Source organism: Chiloscyllium plagiosum, unplaced genomic scaffold (assembly GCF_037043375.1).
Source record: "Chiloscyllium plagiosum isolate Xiang-an unplaced genomic scaffold, Cpla_swu_hap1 HiC_scaffold_16, whole genome shotgun sequence".
Classification (NCBI taxonomy): Eukaryota; Metazoa; Chordata; class Chondrichthyes; order Orectolobiformes; family Hemiscylliidae; genus Chiloscyllium; species Chiloscyllium plagiosum.
In genome coordinates, this window is record NW_028270154.1 from 88,050,900 (window position 1) to 88,063,295 (window position 12,396).

The 12,396-nt window shown below is 45.5% G+C and overlaps 1 protein-coding gene across 2 annotated transcripts in view; it reads right to left on the minus strand.

Moving 5' to 3' along the window:
• Positions 1-11,280, minus strand: part of LOC122556844 (C-terminal-binding protein 1-like) — a 96,067-nt gene extending 84,787 nt beyond the window's left edge. Inside the window, exons 1-3 of one of the 2 annotated variants that reach the window (XM_043704085.2) lie at positions 11,217-11,280; positions 10,928-11,009; positions 5,405-5,593 (exon numbers count right to left, since the gene is read on the minus strand). In XM_043704085.2, coding sequence (XP_043560020.1) covers positions 5,405-5,468 — 64 coding nt within the window. In that variant the 5' untranslated portion in view covers positions 5,469-5,593; positions 10,928-11,009; positions 11,217-11,280. The remainder of the gene's footprint in view (positions 1-5,404; positions 5,594-10,927; positions 11,010-11,216) is intronic. The other variant, XM_043704089.2, reaches the window with a different exon arrangement.
• Positions 11,281-12,396: the final 1,116 nt, after the last annotated feature.

Genomic DNA, 12,396 nt, shown 5'->3' on the forward strand with positions numbered 1-12,396 from the left:
AGCTCAGCAGAGAACGAGGGGCAGAACGGCCACACATTCTCAACGGCTCAACCCAGCCCTCAAGTGGCGAGACATTTCAGCCTCCTGGCATCACCTAGGCCTGAAGGAAGTCAAATGAAGCTCAATTGTCCAAGTCCAGCAACCATTTTGTAAATCTCTCCTGAACCCTTTTGATAGCAGGGTGACCATAACTGAACGCGGTATTCCAAAAGTGGCCTGACCAGTTTTCTAAAAAAGGTTATAAATAGTGAGCTCTGCTGACATGTGTGTGACGTAGCTAGGATCCATTAGCAATCTAAGAAAAAACGAGTATCAACACTGACGGGAACACACTGAAGCCCCAATCAAATTTCTTCCTCAGGCAAGAAGGGTCAAAAGCATGCAACATCTCTTCCAAACTTCACCAAACGAGGGGAAAAAAAAAGCACTCTCTAAACTTCGACTGGCACACATCACTCCTGTTGGTGTGGGGGTGCCATCTGGAGCATCACTCAACAGGAATCAGTTCATGTTTAGAAAGCGATGCACGTAGAACAGGGAACTAACACAGCCCTTCGCTCCCTTACCCTGCAAACAACAGGTACGACTGGCAGTGATAGCTGGGCTCAGAATAGGTGGAGGTCATGTTTACACACAAACCCTGCTTGCCTGGTCCCACAAGAGTCAGCCCTCATGGACACAGACACTTCTCAAAGGTTACATGAGCAAAAGGCATTAGCAATATGACTGAAGTAAAGGCCTGTACCCTCCAGTTTAGAAGGTGATGTCATTGAATCCTGGAAGATCCTGGTGGAACTTGACCTGATGGACGTGGAAAGGAGATTTCCTCCTGAGGAAGGTCCGTGAACCAGGGTCAGCAATTAAAAACAAGAGGGTGTCCCTTTAAGGAAGGGATGAGAGAGGAAGATTTTCTGAGCGGACCGTCTTTGGATGTTCCATCCTCAAAAAAAGGCAATGCACGCAGTATCTTTATTTTTAAAAGGTAGCGGTAGATTCTCGATCTCCAGCATCTGCAGTCCTCACTTTCTCTCGATGACAAAAGCAGATGAAAGATGCAGGAGTTGAGATTAAACCCAAAACAGCCATGGTTGCATCAAACGGTAGAGCAGGTTTGAAGGGCTGAGTGGCCTATTTGATTTGTGTCCATACAATTCCGCCACTTGGAGCAATCACCGACATTCCGAGGGATCGGATGAAGCGAGAGTTGGTCATGTCTTTTTCAATTCAGCATCTGTCTGACGCAACAGCCCCCTCAGTGATGCAGAGAGACGCTGTCGGAGCCTCTCACCCAGAATCCTGCCAGGCAGAAGACTGACAGTTCGGGGGGGGGGGGGGAGGAAGAGAGATGGCGGCCAGGTTGCATACCACGAAACGACAACCTGAGGAGCTCAGCAGAGAACAAGGGGCAGAATGGTCATACATTCTCAATGGCTCAACCCAGTCCTCAAGGGGTGGGACACTTCATCCTCCTGGCATCACCTAGGTCTGAAGGAAGTCAAATGAAGTTCAATTGTCCCCTTTTAGTTCGAGGATTCTGGAATGTGGTTTGTACAGAAGTGTGATCTCCATCATGTCAGGACTATCCCTCTGGTTCTGCCAATCACCAAGGCAGGGCCAGCAGCAGCTCAACCCAACCTTCCATCCGCTGACTGCATCTACACTTCCCACTGCCTCAGGAAGGCAGCCAACAACAACTACCCCTCTCACCATCTCCTCCAACCTCTTCCATCATGCAGAAGATCCAAAAGCTTAAACACATGCACCAACAGGTTCAGGGACAGCTTCGCCCCCGCTGTTATTTGACTCAGTGGACCCCTACAAATTCAAATCTAATGTTGATCTCACTCTCTGCGCACCTTCTCTGCACCAGTGACATTGCATCCCTCGCTCTGTTCGATCACTCTTATGTACTTTGTATGGTGTGATCTGCCTCTACTGCACACAAAACAAAGAACTTTCCACTGTACTTCGGGTACAATAATAAACCAAATCGATGAGGACCAATGGCAGCCCAGTCCAGACTGACACAAGACTGAGCAATGGCTCTCCTGGATCTGCTCTTGGCTTCGTTACTTCAAAGATTTGCCAGAGATTCCTCCCTCTTTCAGTGTGCCGGTTCTCGCTCTCCATGTCCAGCAGTCAATGGAAAACCAATTAGGCAGAATAAACGCGCCGCGACTTCCAGTCACAGGCTGCCCCCTCCAACACCATCTTCTTTACCCATTAGACTTTCTGCCCCTTCAGTAAGGAAGGAGTGAACCTGTGATTGAAGGCGAACCTCCTCCGATTCTGTCCCTGCACAGTGCTCTGCCAATCACAATTCCATAGGTCGGTCTCTGACAATCCAGTTGGAATTTCCCCTTTAGGCTCCAAACCTCCATTAACTCCAAAGGTTGGAGCGCATCTATTGAAAGAAAAAAGTAGGTTTCTAAGATGCCAATGCCCAGGATATTGTTGAAGGAATCATCAGTATCATTGATCCAATATCTTCAATTGTTTCAAAGATGCTCCTACCCACAATCAGAAAAGGAAGACTTGACAATTACAGTGCTCTGCAATTCTTTGGGCAATGAAGCAGTTTCTGATCAATATGCACAGCTTGGACTGCATCCAGGCTTGGGCTGATAAGAGTCAAGTGGTATTTGTGCCAGACAATCATTACAAACAAGATCAAATCTAACCACTTCTCAACGACATTAGGTGACATCACCATCGCGGGATTCCACACCAACATCACAGCATTTCCATTGATCATAAACTAAACTGGACCAGCCGTACAGATTCACGGCCATAAGAGTAGATTAGGCGTTGGGAAATCTTCAGCAAGCAAGTCACCGCCTGACTCCCTCAGTGCATTTCCACCATCTACACGGCACACATCAGGAACGTGCGACTGAACACTCTCCATCTTGTGAATGGGGACCAGCTCAAGAACACTGGGATTCTCAGTAACATTCACCATCTTTGATTTTCACTCTTCTCCCGTCACCACAGCAGCAGCTTCCACAAGGTGCATTCCAGCAGCTCAGCTCTGCACCTTCAACGTTATCTCCCGAGGCTGAAGTGGGTACTGCAGATGCTGGAGATTAGAGTAGTGCTGGAAATGCACAGCAGATCAGGCAGCATCCCAGGAGCAGGAAAATTGACATTTTTGGGCAGGAGCCCTTCAACAGTATCTTCCAAGCAGAGGTCCTTGCACACGCTCGAGGTTAAGGGCTGCAGGTGTATGGAATCACCACGATAACCTTCCCTCCAAAGCCACGTATAATCTGACTTGAAAACTATATCAGTGTTCCCTCACTGTCGCCGGGTTAGGATTGTGGCACACGTGTTCCAGACACCAAATGGACTGCAATGTTTTAAAGATACAGCTCACGGTCACTTGCTCAAGGCGAATTAAGGATGGGCATTAATCACTGGCCCTAACCAACAACATCCTTAAGGATCCTGATCGTTAAAGTCATTGCCAAACATGGTTTCTTTTTGTACAGGTCTAACAAAAGGAAAACAACAATGAGGTGACATGCTGCCAAAGAGGGAAAAAAAATTCTGAACGAGAAAAGAACCGTTTGTTTTATTTTGTTCATGAATGTCAGTGTTGCGGACCAGGTCTTAATGTGGACATTTTTGCTTCTGTGCAAAGTCGAGTCAGTATCTGACTGAAGCAGTTATACAAGTGGAATGCACTGCTTATGACTTAACTGACAGTCAGTTCATCTTTTTGTCACCTAAAACATGGCAATGGTATTGGGAGAATAACTTCGCATAGTTGATCATCAGAAAGATCTTGTAATTAGGGCCTATATTACATTAAATGTTGCTAGCAAAACGAGCAAAGACTGCAAAGTGTTGAGGACAAGAAGTTCACAGGTTTGGGAAAAGGTGGAAGGTAAAATGAAAGTGTATGAGCTTCTGCAACGCAGAACCATCTCATGCTAAGATAAGTTAGGCAAGCTGACGAGGAAAATTACTTACACAAACTAAACGAAAAAGATTTCAGTCATTTACTACAATGGCATGTGATTTCTCCATAACTAAAATATTGGTAGCACAATTTCAACAACTTAATACACAACCATCTCCAGACAGGTAATATTGTTTTTTTTTACATTCTCTTGGCACAGAGAGTTCAACTTCAAAATTTGTCGATGTTTCTAAACTTGGAAGCGATATGAACGAGGAGGAGAGTAGAATTTCAAAAGGACATTAGCAAGTCAGTAGATTGGGCAGACAAGTGGTTGAAGTTCAATGTGGGGAAATATGAGGTAATTAGTTTTGAAAGGAAGAACATGGGAGTAACATCGAGTCAGGGAGTTCAAGAGCACAGAGACCTGGGTATTTATATGCATAAATGGTGACAGGATAGGCCAATTAAACATATAATATTTTAGGTTTTACTAGTAGAGGTATAGAGTATAAAATTTAGTAGTTAAGGTTTTTGAGAAGATTTATATTTATATTAGTTAATATTGAAATTAAGTAAGGCACTAGCTTAGCCTCAGCTGGGATATTACTTCCAGTTTGAAAGCCACTTTAAGAAGAGGAAGTGGTGGAGGCTGGTACAATTACAACATTTAAAAGGCATCTGGATGGGTATAGGAATAGGAAGGGTTTGGAGGACTATGGGCCGGGTGCTGGCAAATGGGACTAGATTAGGTTGGGATATCTGGTCGACATGGACAATTTGGACCAAAAAGAGTCTGTTTCCAGGCTGCACATGTCTATGATTCTATGATCCACATCACACAAGTAAACGTGAAAATGCCAGGTCTCCGAAAATCCTTGGATTGTTGAAAACACCTGCAGTCATTTCACCTTGGGACCTGAAATCAGGAACGGTTCAGCAGCAGGACTGAATTAAATATGAACCCAGGGCTGCTACCATTTCCATCACTAAGCTTCCTCACACATCACTGATGCAAGTTTCCTCTAGAAGAATTTCTAGTTAGAAAATTTGACACCAAGTAAACTCGTACTATTCGTGTGGGGAGGAGTGGGTTCCAAATTTATTCAAAGGGAAACTTTATAGCTGAATACAACCCAAGTCAACTGAGTATTTGGCAGACTGAAACGGTTTTGATTTGCTTGCGGTGGTCCTTTAGAACAATGCAATGAACATATCCGATGGAAGGTCAGGCCTTTATCAAGATGCATCACAGCTGTCCCTTTAACACATTCCAGCTCAGGCCTGAATATAAATCACCAACTCCCCACACAACACGGTTCAGAACTTAAGCACGCTAGCTGGGTAGCGCCAACAAATGTGAGGGCATCCTGAAATGCCAGCCCTCCATGTTAAACCAAAACAAAATTCAGCTGAGATAAGAATTAATTAATGGCATACAAGAACTAGCAAACTTAATTTCAAATAGGACTTCACAGGATATCCTTTTCAACCTCCTACCTTCGCAAATCCGATCAAGACGCGCACGTTTTACTTTGTGTTTGTCCATTACGGGCACAGACATTACAGCTAGAGATCAGGGATCAGCACAGTGATGGCTGAGGGTGGATTACTTTGTTCACCACTGCAAGAGCTGGAGGCATCAGAGAAGGGTCACAGGTTTCAGTATTTCCAAAAGCTCTCGTTTGCCTGTTTATGAAAATAAAAAAGATAAATTTAAACAGTTAGTACAGGTAGAATTTTCCTTTCCCCCTGTTTAATGATCACCTGGCTCAAACCTGCAAGTGAGACATTAGCATGTAAAGATGACAATCCTCCAACATCATGTGACACCATTCACTTACCATCCCGAACTGATTTGAACCTCAAACATGCAATAGCAAGTGACACACAGAAATTAATTAAATGGCCCTTTTCTATTTACAGTATAGTTTCCTAAGTAAACACACAGCTTCCGGGTCACTAGCTGCAAACATAGACCAGAGACAATTGCAGAATGTATGACTAATCTACACTGTCAATTCTGAAATTATTCAGATAATCTTCTCGCTACCCTTTCACCTTCTGTAAACCCAGGATTATCTGAAACTTTGCTGCTTCTATTCTAGCTCACATTTGCCCACTGTTTCCATACCGTGAACTCATTATTAAACTGGACAGGGTTCAGAAAGGATTTTCCAGGGTTTGAGACATAAAAATAGACTGGAAAGGCTGGGACTTTTTTCAATGGAGTGTAGGAGGTTGAAGGGTGATGTTTATAAAATAATGAGGGGCATAGATAAGGTGAATGGCAAGGTTTGTTTCCCTCATGTTGGGAATTTCACAACTACGGGGCATATTTTTAAGATGGGAGGAGATAGATTTAATAGAGACATGAAGGGCAACTTTTATTTTAATTAGTGTGCAAATGAACTTCCTGAGGAAGTGGTGGATGCGGGTACAGTTATAACATTTAAAAGACATTTGGATACAATCATGAATAGGAAAGATTTGGAGGGAAATGGGCCAAATGCAGGCAGGTGGGACTAGTTTAGCTTGGGATCAAGTTCCGCATGGACTGGTTGGACTGAAGGGTCTGTTTCTGTGCTGTATGACTGTGAACCTAAAATGCCTCGATTTTAAAATTTCCATCCTCATGCTCAAATCAATGACCTTACTGCGACCATCTCTCCATACACTTCTTGCTCTAGAATCTTGAGGCCTGGGTATCAAGAACTCTAGAATTCCCTTTGTAAAGCTGCCTACCTACGTCAAGATGTTTCTTAATACTCCCTTGATCAGCTTCCCTAATATTTCCTTACTTAGCTTTGTCAATTTCTGTCTGGTCACGTTCCCTGGAACATCCTGGGATTTTTTAAAACTATCTATTGTAAATAGAAATGATGATCAGTGTTGCATAAAACACAAAGTTAAGTTGCTTACCTCTATATAATCGTCTCCTAGTGCCCATCTAGAGCTGAAACACTCATCCACATCTTTGTCAATTCCAGACTTGACTGTTCCAACATTCTCATTTTTCATAGTGACCTTCAGCTTAACCAAACCTTAGATACCCTTATCCAATCACACACCAAGTTCTCCCATTTTCTTGCTGACATATTAAACCTCAGTTTAACCCCTTGAATTTATAATATACATCTTCATGTTTACATCTTCTTAGCCTCTCTCAATCTCTAACTTGCTCTTTAGTCTGGTCTGATGCACCCCTCTGTGTCCTGGGGGTGGCAGCTACACTGTGGATTGGAGACTCCTGTGCTCTGAAACTCACCCCATATGGACTTAAATCTTACCCTCCAAGAGGGTGTTGAAATCCATTTCTATCCTTCACTCCCTCTTTCTTTGCGGTTGGTTTTCTGTCTAATTATCTCTCATGTCTACCTGCCTTGTGATGGTTACAAATATTTTAGACATCATCATAAGGGAGATCAATGTTGGAAATTAAGGGCCAAGCAAAAGAGGCGACGATGGCCTAGTGGTATTACCACTGGACTGTTAATCCAGAGACCCAGGTAATGTTCTGGGGACCTGCGCTCGAATCCCGCAGCAGCAGATGTGTGGAATTTACGTTCAATAAGTTAAGAGTCTAATGATGACCATGAGTCCATTATCGATGGTCAGGGAAAGCCCATCTGGGTCATTAATATCCTTCAGGGAAGGAAACTGCCATCCTTACCTGGTATGGCCTATACCTGACTCCAGACCTACAGCAATATGGTTGATTTCTAACTACCCCCGCCCCAGGCAATTAGGGATGGGCAATAAATGCTGCACTAGCCAGACACTCCCTCATCTCAGGAATGAATTAAAAAGGAGAGATAGATTTCAAACTATACTCCACCCACCCTTGACCACTGAACCAACTGATGTCAGCTAACTCAGCTCACACCAGAGATAGAATCTAGCCTGATTTATCTAAAGAGATTATGTGATTGGAGAGATTAGATTAGATTCCCTAAAGTATAGAACCAAGCCATTTGGCCCAACAAGTCCACACCAAACCTCCAAACAGCAACCCACCCTGACACATTCCCCTATCCTATATTTACCCCTGACTAATGCACCGAACGCGATGTACAATTTAGCATGGCCAACTCACCTGACCTGCACATCTTTGGACTGTGGGAGGAAACCGGAGCACCCGGAGGAAACCCACGCAGACACGGGGAGAAAGTGCAAACTCCCCACAGACAGTCACCCGAGTCAGGAATCGAAGCCGGGTCCCTGGTGCTGGGAGGCAGTAGTGCTAGCTACCGTGCTGCCCGAGCGGGTGGGAGCACATCCCATTACCAGGCACACCACATAGAAACAGAAATCGTGGCTTGCCAGAGCTTCATGAACACATTCAGCTTCCTGCGACAGCCATGACCAGTTTGACTAAAATCAGCCAATTTAGCAGAAAACAAGGTACACAGCAGCTCTTTTAAACTAATTCAAACTTCTACAACCGCTACAGCAGCCTCAGTGGTTTCCATGTGTCCAAAAATACTTGCAATTCCATTCGACAATTAACCCTTCATAGCTTCACAAAATAAAATTATCTGCCGATGACTAGAAATGGCCACACCACATACAACTAGAGGGGAAGCAAAAGGGGAAATGATTAGGCAGGAACCCTGTATTAAAGCATGCGAGTATTCTGGAGAAAATGAGCATGACAGAGACATTCGGCCGAGTGTGGCTCAGTTGAATACAGACCCATAATACAACAAGGGGAACCTGTTAAAAATAAAGGCCACATGATGTCTGTGTCTCAAAAAACAGGTCACTAATGACCAGAAAGAGAGAAACTTGGGATCGAGGAAATACTTGTTAAAAGACAGATGGAATAAACACAAATGTAGTCATTAAGCCACACAGAAGAATTTTAACAGGTGGGCAAAACAAAACATGTATTGTGTACAAGGAGTTCATGCTCTCATTCTCAAAAGTGAAGCAAATGTTCAAACTATATCAACCCAGTAACACATTCACTATTTACTGGCTCCTGACCCCAAAATATTTTCATGAGTATGAAACAATAGTGATTCAATACAGCTGAACGCCCTGAAACGTCAGAGGCCTTCTCTGGGGTACTGTGTGCAGGTCTGATCAACCTGCGAGAGAAAGAAGGTTATTAAACTGGAGAGGATTCAGAAAAGATTGCCAGGATGTTACCAGGAATGGAGGCATTGAGTTGGATAGACTGGGACTGAGAAGAAAGTGGAGAAGCGACCTTATAGGTGGCTTATAAAATCACGAAGGGCATAGATAGGGGGAAAATCGACAAGGTGTTTTCCCTGGGGTGGGGGAGATCAAAACTTTTTTTAAAAGTTAGAAGAGGAAATTTTAAAATGGACGTGAGCAGCAACTTTATTTACATGCAGGGTAAGTGGTGGGGGCATGTACAATCACAACATTTAAAAAGATGAAAATAAGTACATGGATAGGAAATAAAAAAACTCTGAAGGGATATGGGCCAGGAGCAAGCAGGCAGGACTAGTTTAGTTTGGGATTATGTTCAGCATGGACTGGTTGGACTGAAGGGTCTGCTTCTGTGCTGTATGTCTCTATAGCATCCTCAACTTCTGACTAACATCAGCTCAGCATTATAATTCCCCTCTACCTGGGGTAGTAGGAGTGTGCATTCCTAAACAGACGTCAATAATAAACCACTCTCAACTTACAAGAAAGCTGGGTAGACTTGGTACCAGATATTAAAACTCAGACATTCAGCCTTTCCGAGGAGTGGCCTCAATTAGTGAGGGAACGGTCATTTCAACAATGTCATCCAGATTCATAATCAAAACCAGGCATTTACAATGAGTGGAACTGATCTGTTCTATTAGCTGTATGTGCTTCAAGGGATCTTGGTCAGTGATTCCTAACATCTTCCATGGAAACAAACAAACCAACTTTTATTACGATTGCACACTAACTCAATCCAATGGACACCTTTTGTAGACAGTTACTAAGGTCACTTCCACCAATTTTGCTTAAAATGAGAGGATTCTTGGAAGAAAATTGTTGGCAATATTATTTAATGCCTTATTCAATCCCTAGCTACCCTGGAGGTGATGACGTTGAGCCACCTTTTTGTCATACATGGTTCAGGTGATTCCACAGTGCTATTTGGTAGGTCACTCTGATGACGAGTTGCTGGAGTCAAAATGTTACCCGTTTTCTTCCCACATCTGCTCCCAGACCATCACTTTCTGTTAGGAGAAAGTGAGGACTGCAGATGCTGGAGATCAGAGCTGAAAAATGTGTTGCTGGAAAAGCGCAGCAGGTCAGGCAGCATCCAAGGAACAGGAGAATCAACATTTCGGGCATTAGCCCTTCTTCACATCACTTTCTGTTCCAGATCCACGTCATGTTAAATAAACCACCAGGTCAGGATGGTGCACAACTTGGAGGGGGATCTAGGGGTAACAGCACTTCCATACAGTATGTCCTCCTGAACCCAAATACTTAAATTAACTGCAGGAATTGCTCCTTCAATGCTCAGGGAGATGTCAAGTGCACATGACACAAGTTGGGATGTCTCTTGCACCTCTTTGAGAGTGAAGATTAGCCAGAAGTCAGCATTTAGACTACAACTTTTACATAATGGTGCAAAGGGCTAAAACCGCAGCGTCACATCATAAAAGGTGAAGAGCAACATCAAACAAAATTCTGCAAATAACTCGTCCTCAAAGCGCAAGTGAAAACCTAGTCAGTCTTTGCAATCCTGCAGCTGAAGTAGCTACAAATGGATGAGGGAGTACTTTCAATTCAATTCGCATTCCTGGGAACTGGTTGGTTTCGTGTACCTGAAATAACACGCGATTAACTCGAGACAGAGTAAACCAGCCTGCACGACCCAAAGAAGCTGGAACAATTTTCAGACCCTACCCGAGCTGGGCCTTGGAAAGTTTAGATCAGCAGCAACACTGCCTCACTACAAACAGGCACCGATTACAGCGGATGTGCGCTTCAGTCCTCTTCCCTAAACAAAGAGGGGGAAACCCCCCCCCCCTTCCTGTCACTGCTGCATTTAATCATTACCTTAAACGCCTCCCTTTCACAAAAAGTGCTCCGGCTTCTTAAACCATGCTGCTTCCTGTTGGTTCCCACAGCGAGGCTGATCCTACCGGAAATACAAAGAGAGGAGGTTAAAAAAAAGGAGGCAGATGAGAAATAACTAAAGGAATGGAAAGGCGTGTTAGCTGCTAGTCAAAGTGCAGCGAGACACACAGAGAGAGAGACAGCGAGCACGCTGCCAGGCGCCGGCTGCTACATTCCCACTGGATACACTGCGTTCGATATCGGATACACCGCGTTCTAGAACACTCACTCTCGCTACAATGTTGCCGCTCCGCACATCCGAGAGGCTCGACGCGTGACCACCACGCACCGACGGCGCGCCGACGTCACCGCGCAGCCAAGCCCCGCCTCCCGCGCGCCATCACGTCATCGCCCATCGCGAAACCCGCTTCCCACTTCGCGTTTGCGTCGCGACGCGCACCCTAGCCCCGCCTCCGTCCGTGCCTCTACGTCGCCACGCACCCAGGCCCCGCCTCACACCGCGATTCCCCGTCACCGCGCAACCCAAGCTCCGCCTGCCTCCGCGCCTCTCTGTCGCCGCGCACCTCTCAGATACCGCCGCCTTCAGCAGCGCTTGCATGACCGCGCAGCACCGACCCCACCTCCCACCGCGTCGTCTTGGCCCCGCCTCCAACCGCGACCTCCCGTCACCGCGCACCTACGACCCCGCCTCCTTATAACGTCACCGCGTAGCCCTGGCCTGCGTCCCAACGCGTTTACTCATCTTCGCGCACCTCTGACCCCGCCTCCCAACGGGACCCGACGTCACCGCGAGGCCCTGGCCCCGCCTCCCACCGCGATCACCTGTGACCGCGCACCTCTTACCCCACCCTTCCAACGGGATAGCGTCACCGCGCTCCTCAAACCCCGCCTCCCGTCGCATCGCGTCACTGCGCTCACCAAACCACGCCTCCCGCCGCCACCTCAACCGAAAGATTGTCGCCGCTGTGCGGTCGGGCGGTAAATAAAAATAAAATCATTATATATTTTGCCTGGATTGTCATGTCCCCGCCCGCCCACATCTGTTTTCCATATTGATTGAATGGGGAGGGAAGAGTCACTGATAAGTGGAAATTTCCCCAATATTTCCCTCTGACATTGGAGATTTCTGAAGTGCTGCCCTTTTATAAACCTCCTTCCCAACAGTGACTAATGTTAAACTGCCCTGTAATCACTCCGGTCACGTTCACCAGCTCCCAATCTGTTGGAACTTTCCAGAATCTTGGGAAACTCAGGAAATTTAAACTAATGCACCTCCTGCCTCCAGCCCTTGAAGACCCTTTGGATGGAATCCATCGGCCCCTGGAGATCTTTGCATCTACGCTAACACATTTCTCAGGGAACAGACCCTGGTCACTCATCCTTCCCTTGTGCCTCTTAAATTATAATTATTCCTGGGATCTTATTAAATTATAATTATTCCTGGGATC